The sequence below is a fragment of the Lepidochelys kempii genome, chromosome 7 (genome assembly GCF_965140285.1).
Source record: "Lepidochelys kempii isolate rLepKem1 chromosome 7, rLepKem1.hap1, whole genome shotgun sequence".
Taxonomy (NCBI): domain Eukaryota; kingdom Metazoa; phylum Chordata; order Testudines; family Cheloniidae; genus Lepidochelys; species Lepidochelys kempii.
In genome coordinates this window covers 124,917,601-124,935,498 of record NC_136386.1, presented here as the reverse complement: position 1 = coordinate 124,935,498, position 17,898 = coordinate 124,917,601, and the positions used below count along the sequence as shown (strand labels likewise).

Here is a 17,898-nt window from a genome sequence, read left to right as displayed (position 1 = left end):
TCTGCACAAGCCCCCTCGCCTGGCAAGGAGACGGCAGCCCAGCCCCCCATGACTAATAACCAGGGCTCCGAGCAAGCCCCTGGGCCCAGAAAACACAGATTTGGGGTTTGCAGAGAATCTGGACTTTTCACCTTTTGTGAGAGAATAAAAACATTCTGCAGCACCCCCGTATCCGAGCCTGCCGGATCCGGCCGAGGGTGCCCACCTGGGGCCAGGGCAACACGCACAGCGAGTCAGCGAAACGGCAGAGAAATGCAGAGTCACGTTTATTGGGGGGGTTATCATGGAAAACTAGGCTCCCTGGTCCTAACAGCACAGTCCTCCTCAGAGCTCCCCCGCCTTCACCCAGGGACAGGGGGCTGGAGGCACAGAGCAGGGACCTGCCCAGGGGGCCGAGGCCACTGGGACAGGTGGTTTCTCACTGGTGCCAACTCAGCCAGGGAGAGTCACATCATTTACCAACCGGTGCAAGAGAAGCAGAGGGGAAGCTGCTGTTGTGTAAACAGAGGAGCCACGTTCACACCACACCCTCCCCAGGACTCATATCGGGTACCGGGCCCAGGCCATGGGGCCAGAAAGTTAATAAACCCAAACTGGAGAGTCAGACACTGGGCCTAAGTGGTGGAGAAAGAGGGGGAAGGGCTAGACTATCCCACCCTCCCTTGTGAGTCCTTAAGGACAGGGGGAGGGGGAATAGGCAGAACAGAAGCCGAAGGGAGCTTCACGCTGACAGCCCCCCATCCCCAGTCTCCTGGGACCCGGCCGTGGTCACCCTGCTCCTGAGCAGCCCAGGGCAGAGAGGGGGACACCCTGGCACAGCAGCAGCAACCACCCCAGCTAGCCCCTCTGCCCCCCCCCCCAGGTCTCCTCTCGCTCCAGCTACGCCTGGCACCCCAAGGAAGGGCCCCTGGGCTGCCAGCCTGGCCAGGCATGAAGCGCTCTCCTTGCTCCCGTTCCTTTGGTGCCGGTTCAGGGCGTTTGCCATGGGACAAAGCAGGTGGAGGTCTCCACGCAGCAGCCCCACCTTTTAACCCTGCTTCACGTGACCTGCACGTGGCAGATGCTGCCCTAGGGCCAGGCTGGAGCCTGCTGCCAGCGGCTCACGGGGCAGCAGGGAGCCCCCCCCCCACCCCAGCAGAACAGGTGCCGGCTACCCCAGCAGGGCGTGTGCAGCCCAGGGGGCCTGCAGGGGCCCCACGATCCCTCACAGGGGGACACAGGAGCCAGCTCCAGCTACACACACAGTAATGCCCACATATGCAGGGGTCAGCGCAGAACGGGCAGTGGGCCTCGCCCTGCCTGCGAGACCCTTGCTCTGCCCTGGCCCTGTATTGCTTCCAGCCCTCACTCACAGCAACCCCCTTGCTGAGAGAGGAGCCCCCCAGGGCCATGGGGGGGTGAAGCCTTTGCCCGGATTCCGTGGGGCAGGGCGGCAGCAGAGCAGGGGGGTGCTGTGGGCCCAGGTGACAGGAGCAGAACCAGAGCAGGGGGGTGCTGTGGCCCCAGGTGATGGGAGCGGAACCAGCAGCCCAGCATGCAGAGTGCGAGCCAAGAGCCACCCCACGCCAGGCCCTCTACTCCCCCTGCCCTCCCCCCATGGCCCATTCCAGCCACCCACTGTACTCCGCCCAGCCCAGCCCAGCACAGCCTGGCTCCTGCCTGCTTCCATCTGCCTGCAGGCGGGGAGGAAGCCCAGCCCAGTGGGGCGAGGAGGGTCTGCTCCGACCCCAGGGGCAGGCTGTGGGGGACTTAGCTAGCAGAGGGCACTGTGCATATGGTTACCCCTCTGGCTTGGCAGGTCAGGGTGACTGTCAGGGGTTTGCAAAGGCCCCTGAGGCACTGCCCCAGAGCAGAGAGGAGGGGTGGCTGGCCTCAGTCCCCTGCCCCAGTCAGGACCCCACAGCAAAGCTCCAGGGAACAGAGCAGTGGGGCCCATGCAGCCACCCAGTGCCATGGGCTGGGCAGTGCCAGGGCAGGCGGGGGGGACTCAGCAACGCAGGGTCCTGGTGCTCTCCTGCCCAGAGCAGCAGGGACAGGCAGCCGGAGACGCCCCTGCTGGGGGCTCCGCTCACTTGACGAGAACCTGGTTACACAACGAGCAAACGAACACTGTCTCCCTCTGGGCATCTGGGGCTGGAAGGAAAGGAGCTGTCAGAGATCCACTCCATTGCCCCCCCCAGAAACCCAACCCCCATCACCCTTCTCAAAGACCCCCATCACCATCCAACAACCCCCAACACCAACCCCCATTCCCCATCACTGCACCCCCCACATCCCATCACTTCCATCCCCCCCAGAGACCCTCCCCATCATTCCCAGCTAGCAGAGACCTGTCCCCTCCCCAGCTTGCCCGGGATCGGCTGCACCATGGCCCCCAGTAGAGCCCCTCCCACACCAGAGAGCAAAGGGAGAGGAGCCAGCAATCGCCGCTGCCCGGTGTCCGGTTTTGTCAAAAAGAGACCGTGGCAGCTGACCAGGCTGGTAGGAGTCTGGTCGGGGCGCAGCGGGGTTCAGGGAGGCTCCCTGCCAGCCCTGGCTCCGCACGGCTCCCAGAAGCCGCCGGGATGTCTGGCCCCTAGGCGTAGGGGCAGCCACCATGGCTCCACATACGCCCCCAGCCCCGAGCACCAGCTCCGCAGCTCCCATTGGTCGGGAACCGTGGCCAATGGGAACTGCGGGGACAGTGCCTGCGGGGACAGGCAGCATGTACTGCGCCTAGGGGCTGCAGGGACCTGGCGGCTGCTTTCAGGAGCGGCACGGAGCCAGGGAGCTTCCCTTCCGCCGCCTGGGAGCTGCACCCCGCACCCCTGCCCCAGGTTGGAACCCCCTCCAGCACGCCAAACCCCTCCGCCCCAGCCGAAGCCTGCAGCCCCTCCAGCACCCCAACCCCCTGCCCCCTCCTGCACCCCAAACCTCTCATCCCCCAGCTCCACCCCAGAGCCTGCAGCCCCAGCTGGAGCCCTCACCCTTCCTGCACCCCAACCCCGAGCCAGCCCAGTGAAAGCAAGTGGGAGTGGGGGAGAGCAAGCGATGGAGGGAGGGGGCTGGAGGGGGGGCGCCACAAAGGGGCAGGGCAGGGGTGGGGCAAGGGAGCTGGTTTTCTGCAGTTAGAAAGTTGGTATCCCTACTTGAGTGCCGATGCACTGCTGCCACCCCACTGCCTGGGTGAGGCCAGGGCTGGAGTCGCCAGGAGCCCCCCCCACAGTGCCCTGCCCCCCTCCCCACAGCGCCCCCTGCTGGAGTCGCCGGGAGCCCCCCCCAGCCAGTGCCCTGCCCCCCTCCCCACAGCGCCCCCTGCTGGAGTCGCCAGGAGGCCCCCCCAGCCAGTGCCCTGCCCCCCTCCCCACAGCGCCCCCTGCTGGAGTCGCCGGGAGGCCCCCCTCCCCACAGCGCCCCCTGCTGGAGTCGCCGGGAGGCCCCCCTCCCCACAGCGCCCCACCCCCCTCCCCACAGCGCCCCCTGCTGGAGTCACCGGGAGCCCCCCCAGCCAGTGCCCTGCCCCCCTCCCCACAGCGCCCCCTGCTGGGACAGGCTAGGGCTGGAGTCACTGGGAGGCCCCCCCCAGCCAGTGCCCTGCCCCCCTCCCCACAGCGCCCCCTGCTGGGACAGGCCAGGGCTGGAGTCGCCGGGAGGCCCCCCCAGCCAGTGCCCTGCCCCCCTCCCCACAGCGCCCCCTGCTGGAGTCACCGGGAGCCCCCCCCAGCCAGTGCCCTGCCCCCCTCCCCACAGCGCCCCCTGCTGGGACAGGCCAGGGCTGGAGTCGCCGGGAGGCCCCCCCAGCCAATGCCCTGCCCCCCTCCCCACAGCGCCCCCTGCTGGAGTCACCGGGAGCCCCCCCCAGCCAGTGCCCTGCCCCCCTCCCCACAGCGCCCCCTGCTGGGACAGGCCAGGGCTGGAGTCGCCGGGAGGCCCCCCAGCCAGTGCCCTGCCCCCCTCCCCACAGCGCCCCCTGCTGGAGTCACCGGGAGCCCCCCCCAGCCAGTGCCCTGCCCCCCTCCCCACAGCGCCCCCTGCTGGGACAGGCCAGGGTTGGAGTCGCTGGGAGGCCCCCCCCAGCCAGTGCCCTGCCCCCCTCCCCACAGCGCCCCCTGCTGGGACAGGCCAGGGCTGGAGTCACCGGGAGCCCCCCCAGCCAGTGCCCTGCCCCCCTCCCCACAGCGCCCCCTGCTGGAGTCGCTGGGAGCCCCCCCCAGCCAGTGCCCTGCCCCCCTCCCCACAGCGCCCCCTGCTGGGACAGGCCAGGGCTGGAGAGGCCCCCCACCTGCACCCGCTCACCTGTGGCTCCCATGGAGGATTTGGGGACTTTGTAGGAGCAGCAGCGGGAGCAGAAGCTGTTGCCGCAGTTACTGCAGCTCCGCTGGGGAGAGAGACGCCGGTCAGTGTGCAGCCCCCCCCCGGGGAAAGGCAGGCGATTGCCTGTCGGGGGCAGGGCAGGGGTTGCTGGAGGCCGTCCCGGGGGGCTGTGACCCAAGGACCTGCTGAGGGCACCCGGGCTACGGAGATCACCTGGCTCTGGCACCCACCTCGAGTGCCAAGGAAGGTCCCGCAGGGCCGAGCTGCCTGCAGGCTAACCGCTGTCCCTCGGGCAGAGACGCGGCAGGAGGGGGGACGCGCCCCTCTGGCTGGGCACGGCCCTATGGTCTGGCACAGCGGGCGCGGTCAGGGCACAGTGCGGGTCAGGCTGCAGGGGAGACCGGGGGGAGGTCGTCCCAGCGTGGTGACGTCAACACTACAAAGGGGCTGAGCCGGTGCTGCAGCATAGACACGCAGTCCAGCACGGAGCGTAGCCCACCTCCCCAGGCGGCAGCCCGACGCTGGCTACACCAGGGCCTAGGTCGGCAGGGGGGTGAATTTCACTCCCCAGACCATGCCCTGGGGCCAGCTAATTCACCAGCAAAGACCTGACCTAAGACCAGTCCCTGTTCGCTGTCTGGGGTGCAGCGGAAACCGGGTGCGTGAGGACAAGCAATCGGAGAGGGGCTCTCACCCAGCTGGGGCCAAGTGCGGGCTCTGGTGCCAGGGTCCTCACGTCCCATGGCTGGACTCCCCCCGACCCGAAACATGGCTTATTCTCACACTGTCTCACCCCAGACTCTGTGGGGTCCGGCAAGCAGCAGCCTGGGCCAAGTGCCAGGCAGGGAACGGCGGCTGGGCCCTGTGGCGGGACACTTGGGGGATGGCGGGTGCCTGTCGCTGACTGTCCGGAGAGCAAGGCCTGCAAGCAGCGCTGTGTGGCAGGTTCAAGGAGCCGACCCACGCACCAACAGCCCAGGGCACGGGGTGGCCAGGAGGCCCCACTACTGCCCAGCTGAGCCAGCCAGGCCAGGGCCCAGAGAGACCCAAGCGGAGCTGGCAAGATGGGAGCGGGTGGGAAGCAGGCAGGACTCACCCTCTTCTTGAGCACGGAGAAGGTGGCTGCACAGCGGGTGCAGCTCCCTAGAGGAGACAGAGCAAAGAGTCAGGCTGGGCACTGCCTGGGGCTGAACTGCCTGCAGCAGGGGGGACGTGGGAACTCAGCCTGGCGCCAGGCCCTGCGCCCCAGGGGCCAAGGCGATGCCCTGGCCCAAGGCAGCCTCAATGCAGAGACCAGCTTCTCTGCTGTCTGCACAGCCTCCCCCGGAGCCGCCTGGCACGCCTGGGAATGCCCTGGCTCTGGAAGCGGCAGCCGCCCGCACCCTAAGCTCCCATGGCCACGTGCCCGTTGCTGCCGCCCGGGAGAGTGGGGACCCAGCTCGGAGCCCCAGGTCCAGCCCAGCAGGAGCCCTGGCTCAGGGGATCTCCTGGGGGCTCCAGCCTGGCTGCAGAGGCCAGAGCTCCAGCTGGCAGGGCCCTGCAGGGGGCACCAAGCATCCCCCCGGCAGCATTACCCCTGGGGGAGCCCCCCACTGCCCACAGCGTGGCTCAGGGCCGGGCAGACCTGGCACCCGGACAGCACAGCCCAGCCAGTGCCCATCCCCAGCTCCCCGGGGCAGCAACCGCCCGGGCACCCCCAGGCCAGCCCCTGACAGACAGACACAGGCGGGGGGGGGCTGCCTCGCCAAGCTGGCGTTCGCCGCCCCTCCTGCCAGGCTGGCGCTCAGCTGCGCCCCTGCCCCGCCGGCGTTCGCCGCCCCCCCTACCGAAGTTATTGCTGGGGCATCGCTTGCGGAGCCGCTCGGTCAGCCGCGACACCTTGCTGCGGATCACCTCGTTCTTGCTCATGACGCTGCTGCCGTCCGGGAGGCCGAGGTCGAACACGGCGGAGCACTGGGAGACCTCGTCGTCCTCCTGCCGGAGAGCCCAACTCAGCCGGGGGCCGCTCCCTGGGGACCCAGCTGGGCGCAGAGCTCGCCCTGACCGAGCCTCCCGCGGGCCACAGGGCAGGAGCTGCTGCTCAGCCTGGTTCCGCTCCAGGGACCCGAGGGCCGCGCTCTGCCTGGGGCAGGTGCCACCCCCGTCCCCGGCGAGCGCCAGCCCTGCCTGGTACTCACCATGGCCAGCGCCTGGGTCTCCTTCTCCCGCCGCGTGGAGAGAAGAGAGGAGAGGCAGTAGCAACAGAACACACAGAGGCAGGCCCCCCCCGCCCCTGCCCGGGACAGCCATAGACCCCCAGCTTCTCCCCGAGGCAGAGACGGCAGCACTAGGCTCTGCCTGCCTGGCACATGGGCAGCACGTGCCAGGGTGTGGGGAAGGGCCGGGGGCAGGACCCCCCCCCCCACATCCAGCCCCTCTCATTCTAAGGGGGAAAGTGAGAATCCCTGTCCAGCTCTCGCTCACCGGTGCCCTCCAGTGGCCGCCCGAGGGGGTACACAGCTCAACGCAATGCCCACCTGCACCCTGGTGTGTGGGGAGCCCCCCACCCGCCCCGCTGGGTACGCACCTCAATAGCATCTTTAAACTCCTCGTCAGGCTCTGCCTCCTCTGCTTCCTCCACGCTGCCGGGCGTGAGGTCCTGCCAGGATACAGGCCCAGTCACTACGGCCCTGCCCACCCGGGCAGGGAGCGGCGCGGGCAGCTCAGGGAAGCCAGGGCCGTGGGCAGGGCCGCGGGCAGCACAGGGACCAGGCTCCGGATGGGGGCCGGGAAGCACGAGCCAACAGCCCCCAGCCCAGCCGGCTCACCTCGGTGCTCGTGGGCGTGGGGGTCCGATCCACCAGGGGACTGCCCCCCTCTGCTCCCGCGTCAGGCTCCACTGGCTCCAGGGTGCTGGCGAGGGGCTTGGGGCCGAGGCGTCGCTCCATTGCAGCCTTGAGCTCCAGCAGCACTGGGGAGAGAGCGAGCGTCGGGGCGGGACACACCTGGAGCATGCCAGCCTCCCCCAGGCGGGGCCCAGAGCTCCCACCCCCAGGCAGGGTCCAGCCCAGCCATGATCCAGGCCCTAGCAGCAGCTTCCATGGTGCCGAGGGGCAGCCGCAGCCCCGGCATGGAGCTGGGGCCGCTGCCCCTCCTGCCCCACAGTGCACAAGGGCTGGCTGGGACAGCAGGGCCCCCCCCAGACCTGCCGTTCCACGTGAGGCAGCCCTCCCCCGGCAGAGTCCCGGCTAGCACTCACTCCTGCCACCAGCTCCCCGACTTGGGGAGGGGACCCGGGGAGATGCTCGGTCTCTCTGGGCCACGGATCTGGTCGGTACCGGGGCAGCCCAGGGGCCGATCCTGCGGTGAGGGGCCAAGCAAGTCCCTAGCTCGGCAGAGGGAACAGGATGGCATCTCGGGCGCTAGTGGTCTGAGCCCAGGGCCAGCAGCTGCCTTCACACCGGCCTCGTTGGGTGCCAGGCTGCGGCGTCACCCCCTGAAGGGCCAAGCAGCAGCTACTGCCACAGCCAGGATCCTTGGACCAAAGGGGCAGCGGGAACCTGGCACAGAGGGCACAGGGGACCCCAAAGAAGAGGGGCAGCAGGGAGGCTGGCAGCAGGGAGGCTGGCAGCAGGGATGACCCTGGCAGCTGTAGCTATGGGGAGAGTCAGACCCAGGGGGAACCTGCCTGGGCCCAGCCAGGAGGGGGGTGCTTGTGGGTCTCCAGTTGGCACTTGTCCCCTGGCAGCCAGTCAGACCCACTGCTGCCCCCAGAGCCCATGGGCGCCCTCGGAGGGGGCTCTCACCTCGGTAGAACTCGGCGTTCCCCAGGAAGAGGGTGCTGTTGAGCAGGGCGAGGACCCAGCAGAAGGGCAGCAAGTACAGGACACAGAGGGAGCCCAGCAGCGCCCCATAGAACCTGGGAAAGGAGGGTACAGGGCCCAGAATAGCAGGAGCGCCTTGGCCACACGCCTAGCATACGCACCCCGTGCCACGCGTACGCAGCCCCCAGCACCTCTCCCACCATGTGTATGTACCTCCCCCATGTCCCCAGGCCATGTCCCCGCAGTGTATGCCCCCACCCTCGTACAGGCTGTCACAACCATCCCCCTACAGCTGCATAGAATCATCGAAGATCAGGGTTGGAAGGGACCTCTGGAGGTCATCTAGTCCAACCCCCTGCTCAAAGCAGGACCAATCCCCCACTAAATCATCCCAGCCAGGGATTTGTCAAGCCTGACCTTAAAAACCTCTAAGGAAGGAGATTCCACCCCCTCCCTAGGTAACGCATTCCAGTGCTTCACCACCCTCCTAGTGAAAGTTTTTCCTAATATCCAACCTAAACCTCCCCCACTGCAACTTGAGACCATTACTCCTTGTTCTGTCATCTGCTACCACTGAGAACAGTCTAGAGCCATCCTCTTTGGAACCCCCTTTCAGGTAGTTGAAAGCAGCTATCAAATCCCCCCTCATTCTTCTCTTCTGAGGACTAAACATCCCCAGTTCCCTCAGCCTCTCCTCACAAGTCATGTGTTCCAGTCCCCTGATCATTTTTGTTGCCCTCCGCTGGACTCTTTCCAATTTTTCCACATCCTTCTTGTAGTGTGGGGCCCAAAACTGGACACAGTACTCCAGATGAGGCCTCACCAATGTCGAATAGAGGGGAACGATCACGTCCCTCGATCTGCTGGCAATGCCCCTACTTATACATCCCAAAATGCCATTGGCCTTCTTGGCAACAAGGGCACACTGTTGACTCATATCCAGCTTCTCGTCCACTGTAACCCCTAGGTCCTTTTCTGCAGAACAGCTGCCTAGCCATTTAGTCCCTAGTCTGTAGCGGTGCATGGGATTCTTCCGTCCTAAGTGCAGGACTCTGCACTTGTCCTTGTTGAACCTCATCAGATTTCTTTTGGCCCAATCCTCCAATTTGTCTAGGGCCCTCTGTATCCTATCCCTACCCTCCAGCATATCTACCACTCCTCCCAGTGTCATCTGCAAACTTGCTGAGGGTGCAATCCACACCATCCTCCAGATCATTTATGAAGATATTGAACAAAACTGGCCCCAGGACCGACCCCTTGGGGCACTCCACTTGATACCGGCTGCCAACTAAACATGGAGCCATTGATCGCTACCCGTTGAGCCCGACAATCTAGCCAGCTTTCATCCACCTTATAGTGCATTCATCCAGCCCATACTTCTTTAACTTGCTGGCAAGAATATTGTGGGAGACCGTGCCAAAAGCTTTGCTCAAGTCAAGGAACAACACGTCCACCGCTTTCCCCTCATCCACAGAGGGAGTTATCTCGTCATAGAAGGCAATTAGATTAGTCAGGCATGACTTGCCCTTGGTGAATCCACGCTGACTGTTCCTGATCACTTTCCTCTCCTTTAAGTGCTTCAGAATTGATTCCTTGAGGACCTGCTCCATGACTCTTCCATGCCCAAAGTCCACCCCCACCCCCGAAACACAGGGGAGCCAACCTGGACACCTCCCTTCCTCCCAGACACACTGGGCACCAGGTGCCTGGCTCACTGGCTGGGTTTGCAACCTCTCCAGGGGGTCCCCAGCCAGGCCCTGCAACAGAAAGGACCAGAGGAGAAAGCCCCTGGGGGCGGGGGGGGGCGGGGCAGACTCACTGGGACGATAGGGCAGGGGTCTCCCAATGCAGCACACGGTACGCCCCCTCGCAGGCATAGCACAGCCAGCTCAGGAAGCCCTCCAGGTGGATCAGGCTGGGGAAGAAACGGGAGCGTCAGGGGGTGCCCACCCCGGGCATGTACCCAGCCACCCAGACCACGGATCCACCCCACCCCGCGCAGGACACGCGTCCCATCCTCCCCAGCGGGGCCTACAGCCAGGAACTGAACCCAGTCCCTGCCAGTCGCTGAGCTGGGCAGCCCCTCGCCTGCGCCAGGCCCAGCAGCACAGGGGCACTGGGGCTGCCCCACTGCTCAGAGCCAGAGGCTGCTGAGCAGGGCCTAGCCACCCCAGGGCCTGTCTGGCGGGGACCCTGCCCCGTGGCGGGCAGTTACGAAACGGAGTCATCGAATATCAGGGACCTCGGGAGGTTCTAGTCCAACCCCCTGCTCAAAGCAGGACCAATCCCCAACTAAATCATCCCAGCCAGGACTTGGTCAAGCCAGGCCTTAAAAACCTCTAAGGAAGGAGATTCTACCACCTCCCTAGGTGTGAGGAAGTGGGGGAGATTCCTGGTTTCCTTGCTTCCTAGGGGTTCCCCCGCCCCTTGGTTTTCCTATGGTTTGCATGCAGAGGGAGTGGGAATCAGTTTCTCTGGGGGTTACCGGTTTAACAAGATGACGGGAGAGGGAGCTTGTTGTTCCAGAGGACCAGCCAGGGAACTGGGGACCCCGGCCGATGGCCTGGTGACCCGGGGGCCCCGCTCAGTGGCAGCTGGTTCTGGCCAGCAGGAGAACAAGGGCTGTGAAGAGAGAACCCCCGGGACCTGAGGGCAGACGAGAGGAGAGGGGTCCAGGCGACCCTGTTTACCTGAAGAGAAGACAATGGACAGAGGGGGGCTTGGGGCCGGTGCTATCAGATGCCCAGCAGGGAAGCAGGGGGGCTCTGGGCTGGAGGGAGGGAGCAGGCAGAGCCCCCCTGCGTGCAGGGGGACTTGGATGTCCTGTGCTGAGGGAGGCCAGGCCTGAGGTCCTGAGTTTCCTGGACTGTGTTCAACACTCAATAAACCTCCTGTTTTACGCTGGCTGAGAGTCGCTGCAGTGTAGAGAACAGGGGGAATCGTCCCCTTTGGGAGGCGGAGGCCCTGGGGGGTCCAGAGTGAGAGGACTCCCCGAGGGGGCCCACGGCAGAGACAGGGGTGCTAAAGCTCAGAGAGGTGTGGATCCAGGAGGTGGAGGGGCTTAACCCCGAGAAAGAGTGGCCCCCCTAGAAGGGCTGTCTCACTGAAAGGGCACCCTGCCACGGACCACACGGGGCCAAGAGTGGGCACGATCGGTGAGTCCGTGACACTAGGTAACCCATTCCAGTGCTTCACCACCCTCCTCGTGAAATAGGGTTTCCTAATACCCAACGTAGACCTCCCACACTGCAACTTGAGACCATTGCCCCTCATTCAGTCATTTGCCACCACTGAGAACAGTCTAGATCCATCCTCTTTGGAAGGGGGGTTCAGGTAGTTGAAGGCTGCTATCAAATCCCCCCTCACTCTTCTCTTCTGCAGACTAAATAACTCCAGTTGTCTCAGCCTCTCCCTGCCTCCACTCCACAGGCCTGAGCCCTGGCGGGGAGGGGTGGGGGTGTCAGGTGTCTCACCCCCAAGCTGGAGTCCCTGAGAGCCCTGCCCGGCCACACCCCGCCCCGCCCCACCCCACCCCGTAGGGCCCCAGAACTTACAATCTCTTCACCTCAGTGACGGCTTCATGCCGCGCCAGCCGCACCTGCTGCAGGTCCTCGCGCCGCACGCTGTGGTACCTCTGGCGCACCAGCTCCGGTGCCGGCCGGCGGGCCCGGCAGGCCTCCTGCAGGTAGCCCAGCAGGGCGGGCACCAGGACCAGCAGTGCGCACAGCGAGAACCAGGCAGCTGGAAGAGCCAGGCCACATCAGGCCCCCAGGCCGGAGCAGAACCAGCCCCAGCCCCAGCTGTGCCCCAGGGCATGAGCCGGTTCCAGCCCCATGCTTGCAGCCCCTCCCATCAGCCATGCTCACCTGCCCAGCCCCCCACCCACCCCGCCCCCCGCCGCCCCTTCCTCCCCCGCCCCACCCGCCTGCTCCCCATCCCCCACCCGCCTGCCACAACATCCCCTGCCCCACCAGCCTGCTCCCCATCCCCAGCCCCCGCCACCCCATCCTCCCCCCCACCAGCCTGCTCCCCATCCCCCACCCACCTGCCACGACATCCCCAGCCCCCGCCACCCCGTTCTCCCCCCAACCAGCCTGCTCCCCATGCCCACCCCCCCGTTCCCCCCCCCCCCCCGGCGACCCCTTACCTTCAGTCAGGGTGAGCAGCAAGAAGTTGAGGCCCAGGCAGGTGAGCAGCGAGCACAGAGGCATCTGCCACCTGCAGGGCAGAGCCCAGGTTAGCGGCTGCCAACCGTGCTGGAGCCAGAGGGAGCCCCCCCCACCCGCAGGCGATGCTGAGAGCCCGGGCACAGCACCTACCTTAGTAGGAAGTGGATCCCCTCCCAGGCGTCCCCCAGGGGCTCCAGGTACATCTCCAGCCGCTTGGAGGACAGGACCAGGCTGAAGAGGTCGAAGGCCGGGGACTTGGGGGGGGCAGGCGACTCCATCTGGGCATCGGGCTGGGCAGGGCCCCCCTCCAGTCCCTGCCCCGCAGCCTCACGCTCCGTCACCTGCATGCTGCACACAGGAGTCAGACCCTGCCCGCCGGCCCCGGGCCGCGCTGCCTGCTGGGGGGGTGCGGGGGGAGGAGACACTCAGGGGCTGCGGGACATGGGAGGTTCTTGGACAGGGCCCCCACTGGCCCCCCATGGGGGGAGCACCCTCCAGAGCAGGCCATGGCCCAGGGCAGCACGGCCAGGCCCTGCTCAGCCAGCCGGGCAGAGCCAGCCCAGGGACGCACGAGGCAGCCCCACCCGGCTGAGGGGCAGAGGGGCCCGGGCACCGCCTTGGCGGCTCGCAGCCCCTTCCCGCCGCCAGCGCAGGAGACAGGCCCAGGCAGCCGCAGCCCAGCAGCCAATTGCCTCCCCCGCCAGGGCGAAGGCCCCGTCCCCTCGCTGGCCTGGCACGTCCCGCCCCCAGGGCGGCCTGGGGCCCGAGCGCTCCGCTCCGCAGGCGGGAGACAAGACCGGGTGCCGGTGCCCGCCGCGTCTTGGGGGCCGGGGGTCCCACATCTCGTCAGCCCCAGACTCGGCAGGAGGGATGAACCCCGCAGCCACCAGCGTGCCAGAGCTCTGCCGGTGCCCCCCCCTCCCGGCCCCGCCCCGCCACCCCCTGCCGGCCCCGCCCCGCCGGTGCCCCCCCCTCCCGCCCCGCCGCCCCCTGCCAACCCCGCCCCGCCGGTGCCCCCCCCTCCCGCCCCGCCGCCCCCTGCCAACCCCGCCCCGCCGGTGCCCCCCCCTCCCGCCCCGCCGCCCCCTGCCAACCCCGCCCCGCCGGTGCCCCCCCCTCCCGCCCCGCCGCCCCCTGCCAACCCCGCCCCGCCGGTGCCCCCCCCTCCCGCCCCGCCGCCCCCTGCCAACCCCGCCCCGCCGGTGCCCCCCCCTCCCGCCCCGCCGCCCCCTGCCAACCCCGCCCCGCCGCCCCCCCCCCTCCCGCCCCGCCGGTGCCCCCCCCTCCCGCCCCGCCGCCCCCTGCCAACCCCGCCCCGCCGCCCCCCCCCCTCCCGCCCCGCCGCCCCCTGCCAACCCTGCCGCCCCCCCCCCTCCCGCCCCGCCGCCCCCTGCCAACCCCGCCCCGCCGGCGCCCCCCCCCCGGCCCCGCCCCGCCGGCGCCCCCCCGCCGGCGCCCCCCCCTCCCGCCCCGCCGCCCCCTGCGCCCCCCCCTCCCGCCCCGCCGCCCCCTGCCAGCCCCGCCGGTGCCCCCCCCCCCGGCCCTCCACCCCCTGCCAGCCCCGCCCCGCCGGCGCCCCCCCCTCCCGCCAGCACCCCCCAGACTCGGGGGGGGGGGGTCTCTCACCTGGCCGGAGCCCCCGGCCGGGCCCCGCCCTGGGACCGCAGTGTCTGCTTCCGGGGCTGGCGGCGCTGCTTCCTCAGCACGTGACCCCCGGACCCGCCCATTGCCCCCAACGGCCAATCGGGAGCGCGGGGGCGGGTCTTGCCAGGAGGCCCCGCCCCCGCTCCCCGGCCAGACCCCGCCCCCAGAGCCCAGACCGACCCGCCCCCTCCCAGGCCCTGGCCCCGCCCCCCACCGCCGAGAGCGTGGGGTGGGACCCCTGGCGGGGCGGGGCGGCCGGTGCAGGGGAAGCGGGTGGCGACGCCCGCCGGGCTCTGCGGGGGAGCGGGCGGGCTCGGGCGGCTCCCGGCGTGGGCAGCAGCGCGGGGGCGCGAACCCCGGGCCGCCGGGGGGGGTCCTTGGGCCGGCCCCGGGCGCCAGTGGGGAGGGGGCCTCAGGCCCGGCTGGGCTGGCCCCCCACGGGCGGGGAGGCGTCCCTGCCCCCCGTGAATGCCCCCAGTGCCGGGCGCAGGGGAGCCCCCCGGCAGCGCTCCAGGGCCTCGGGGCGCGGGCGGAGGAGGGTCTGGGGAGGAGGGAGTCAGGGGAATGTTTTGGGAAAGGAGGCGCCTGTGCAGAAGGGGCGGGCTCCACCTGGACCACGCCAGCCCCAGCTCGCTGGCAACCAAAGGGTCCTAGAGCAGGTTTTAGGCGAGGGCCTGGGGGAAGCTGAGGGGCAGAGAGGAGCAGGGGGTGGGGACAGAGGCGTCCCCTCGGGGAGATCCATTCACGGGGCTCTCGAGGTCTTAGTGAGGAGGAGAGGCTGGAGAGGTAGAAAGAGCCCTCTTCAATTACATCGCCTGCAGGCAGACAACTGAGCGCTTGTTGTGGCGGGGTGGACATTTCCTGTATTCCTTTGTATGAAAACTGGGTGTGCCTCAGTTTCCCCTAGTTGCTGCATGGATAAGTAGGTGGTGGGAAAAGGCCGTTTAGTCTCGGGCTGCTGGGCAGGCTACAACAGAGGTGGGAATGTCGCCTGGCTGTCTCTGGTTTGGGGGCCCAGGTCTATGGGGGGGCCCATGAAGACAATGGCAAATCCAATCACTGGGACATTTGGTACCTAGCAGCTACGGGCCATCAAGGTCCCGCCCTTGCAGGAAGCCAGCCAGGTGTGACCAGCTGGACAAAGGGCTGAGGAGGGGCCAGCTGGGACAGGCCCGGGAATTTGAACAGAGGGACAGAGCAGGAGGCAAGGGTGGACACCGCTTGGCTGGGGTAACCAGAATGGGCCAAGCATGCTGTAACTTTCTGAGTTCTGTGTGAAGCAAGGACTTTCTAGCTGTGTTCCAGACATCCACTGATAGTTTTAAAAGTATAATACAAGAGGCCACCAAAGAGTTGGAAGAGCAACGAGCAAAAGGCTCAAAAAATGTTAAGTACTTCAGAAGCCTGGCAAACAGCCACTGGAGAATCACGATGCTAAAGGAGCACTCAAGGACCACAAGGCCATTGCGGAGAAACTAAATGAATTCTTTGCATCGGTCTTCACGGCTGAGGGTGCGAGGGAGATTCCCACACCTGAGCCAGTCTTTTTAGGTGACAATCTGAGGAACTGTCCCAGGCTGAGGGGTCATTAGAGGAGGGTTTGGAACAAACTGATAAACAGCAATACGTCCCCAGGACCAGATGGGATTCACCCAAGGGTCCTGAAGGAACTCAGATGTGAAACTGCAGAACTGCTCACTGTGGTGTGTAACCGATCACTTCAATCGGCCTCTGGACCAGGTGACTGGCGGAGAGCTAATGGGACACCCATTTTTCAAAAAGGCTCCAGAGGTGACCCCAGCAATGACAGGCTGGTGAGCCTGACTTCAGTATCTGGCGAACAGGTTGAAACTAGGGCTCTCCAGGGATTAAAAAAATTAATTGCGCTTAATCGCACTGTTAAACAATAATAGAATACCATTGATTGAAATATTTTGGATGTTTTCTACATTCTCAAATATGTTGATTTCAATTACAACACAGAATACAGTGTACAGTGCTCACTTTCTATTTATTTTTAATACAAATATTTGCACTGTAAAAAACAATAGAAATAGTGTATTTCATAGAATCATAGAATATCAGGGTTGGAAGGGACCCCAGAAGGTCATCTAGTCCAACCCCCTGCTCAAAGCAGGACCATTTCAATTCACCTCATACAAGCACTGTAGGGCAATCTCTGTATCATGAAAGTTGAACTTACAAATGTCAAATTATGTACAAAAAAAAACTGCATTCAAAAATAAAACAATGTAAAACTTTAGAGCCTACAAGTCCACTCAGTCCTACTTCAGCCAATCGCTCAGTCAAACAAGTTTGGTTACAATTTACAGGAGATAATGCTGCCCGCTTCTTGTTTACAATGTCACCTGAAAGTGAGAACAGGCGTTCGCATAGCACTGTTGTAGCCGGCGTCACAAGATATTTACGTGCCAGATATGCTAAAGATTCATATGTCCCTTCATGCTTCAACCACCGTTCCAGGGGACATGTGTCCATGCTGATGACAGGTTCTGCTCAATAATGATCCAAAGCAGAGCTGACCGACGCATGTTGATTTTCATCATCTGAGTCAGATGCCACCAGCAGAAGGGTGATTTTCTTTTTTGGTGGTTTGGGTTCTGTAGTTTCCGCATCGGAGTGTTGCTCTTTTGAGACTTCTGAAAGCATGCGCCACACCTCGTCCCTCTCAGATTTTGGAAGACACTTCAGATTCTTAAACCTTGGGTCAAGTGCTGTAGCTATCTTTAGAAATCTGACATTGGTACCTTCTTTGTGTTTTGTCAAGTCTGCAGTGAAAGCGTTCTTAAAACGAACATGTGCTGGGTCATCACCCAAGACGGCTATAACATGAGATATCTGGCAGAATGTGGGTCAAACAGAGCAGGGGACGAACAATTCTCCCCCAAGGAGTTCAGTCTCAAATTTAATTAATGAACATCATCAGCATGGAAGCATGTCCTCTGGAATGGTGGCCGACATGTAAAGAGGCATTTGAATGTTTAGCATATCTGGCATGTGAATATCTTATGATGCCAGCTACAAACGTGCCATGCAAATGCCTGTTCTCACTTTCAGGTGACATAGTAAATAAGAAGCAGGCAGCATTATCTCCTGCGAATGTAAACCAACTTGTTTGTCTGAGCGATTGGCTGAACCAGAAGTAGGACTGAGTGGACTTGTAGGCGCTAAAGTTTTACATTGTTTTGTTTTTCAGTGCAGTTATGTAACAAAAAAAAATCTACATTTGTAAGTTACACTTTCATGATAAAGAGATCACACGACAGTATTTGTATGAGGTGAATTGAAAAATACTATTTCTTTTATCATTTTTACAGTGCAAATATTTGTGATAGAAAATAGTATAAAGTGAGCACTGTACAGTTTGTAGTCTGTGGTGTAATTGAAATCAATATATTTGAAAATGTAGAAAAACATCCAAAAATATAAATTTCAATTTGTATTCTATTGTTTAACAGTGTGATTAATTGTGATTAATTTTTTTAATTGCAGTTAATCTTTTTGAGTTAATCGTGTGAGTTTACTGCGATTAATCGACAGCCCGAGTTGAAACTATAGTAAAGAACAGAATTGTCAGACACATAGATGAACACCATATGTTGGGGAAGAGTCAGGATGGTTTTTGTAAAGGGAAATCATGCCTCAACAATCTACTGGAATTCTCTGAGGGGGTCAACAAGCATGTGGACCAGGGGGAACCAGTGGATACAGTGTACTTAGATTTTCAGAAAGCCTTTGACAAGGTCCCTCACCAAAGGCTCTTAAGCACCTGGCCAAAGCATTTCACAGCCACCATGAACACCCACCCCCACCCCCTGCCCCAGCGAGTACAGATTCCTCAGAAATGCTCCAAGCTTGGCTCCCACTAGCCACACTGCAGGAGGGAAGCCGTTCAAGCAGGCCCCAGTGCTGGGTAAGTTTCCAGCCCAATCTTAATGCTGCCCTCTCCCAGCCTGCCACTGGGCAGG

The 17,898-nt window shown here is 64.0% G+C and overlaps 1 protein-coding gene across 6 annotated transcripts; it reads right to left on the bottom strand.

Moving 5' to 3' along the window:
* Positions 1–249: 249 nt before the first annotated feature.
* ZFYVE27 (zinc finger FYVE-type containing 27) lies at positions 250–13,984 on the bottom strand. 6 transcript variants are annotated; one of them, XM_073354641.2, is made up of 14 exons: positions 13,892–13,984; positions 12,416–12,663; positions 12,244–12,314; positions 11,651–11,837; positions 9,916–10,011; positions 8,079–8,191; positions 7,101–7,243; positions 6,860–6,931; positions 6,471–6,491; positions 6,120–6,267; positions 5,390–5,436; positions 5,087–5,215; positions 4,276–4,357; positions 250–2,133 (listed from the first exon to the last, which is right to left on the bottom strand). In XM_073354641.2, the coding sequence occupies exons 2-14, from the start codon at positions 12,610–12,612 to the stop codon at positions 2,069–2,071; spliced, it is 1,371 nt and encodes a 456-aa protein (XP_073210742.1). In that variant the 5' UTR covers positions 12,613–12,663; positions 13,892–13,984; the 3' UTR covers positions 250–2,068. The 6 variants fall into 6 exon arrangements, with proteins under 6 accessions (XP_073210742.1, XP_078710029.1, XP_078710030.1 ...); XM_078853903.1 differs by having other exon boundaries at positions 12,416–12,660; positions 13,892–13,983; XM_078853904.1 differs by having other exon boundaries at positions 12,416–12,613; positions 13,892–13,983.
* Between the last annotated feature and the right edge of the window lie 3,914 nt (positions 13,985–17,898).

Coding starts and splice junctions, on each gene's coding strand:
- ZFYVE27 (XM_073354641.2), bottom strand. CDS start 12,612: ATGCAGGTGACGGAGCGTGAGGCTGCGGGGCAGGGACTGGAGGGGGGC. Junction 10,012..11,650: donor GTCACTGAGGTGAAGAGATT/GTAAGTTCTGGG, acceptor TTTCTTCCCCAG/CCTGATCCACCTGGAGGGCT. Junction 6,492..6,859: donor AGTTTAAAGATGCTATTGAG/GTGCGTACCCAG, acceptor CGGCGGGAGAAG/GAGACCCAGGCGCTGGCCAT.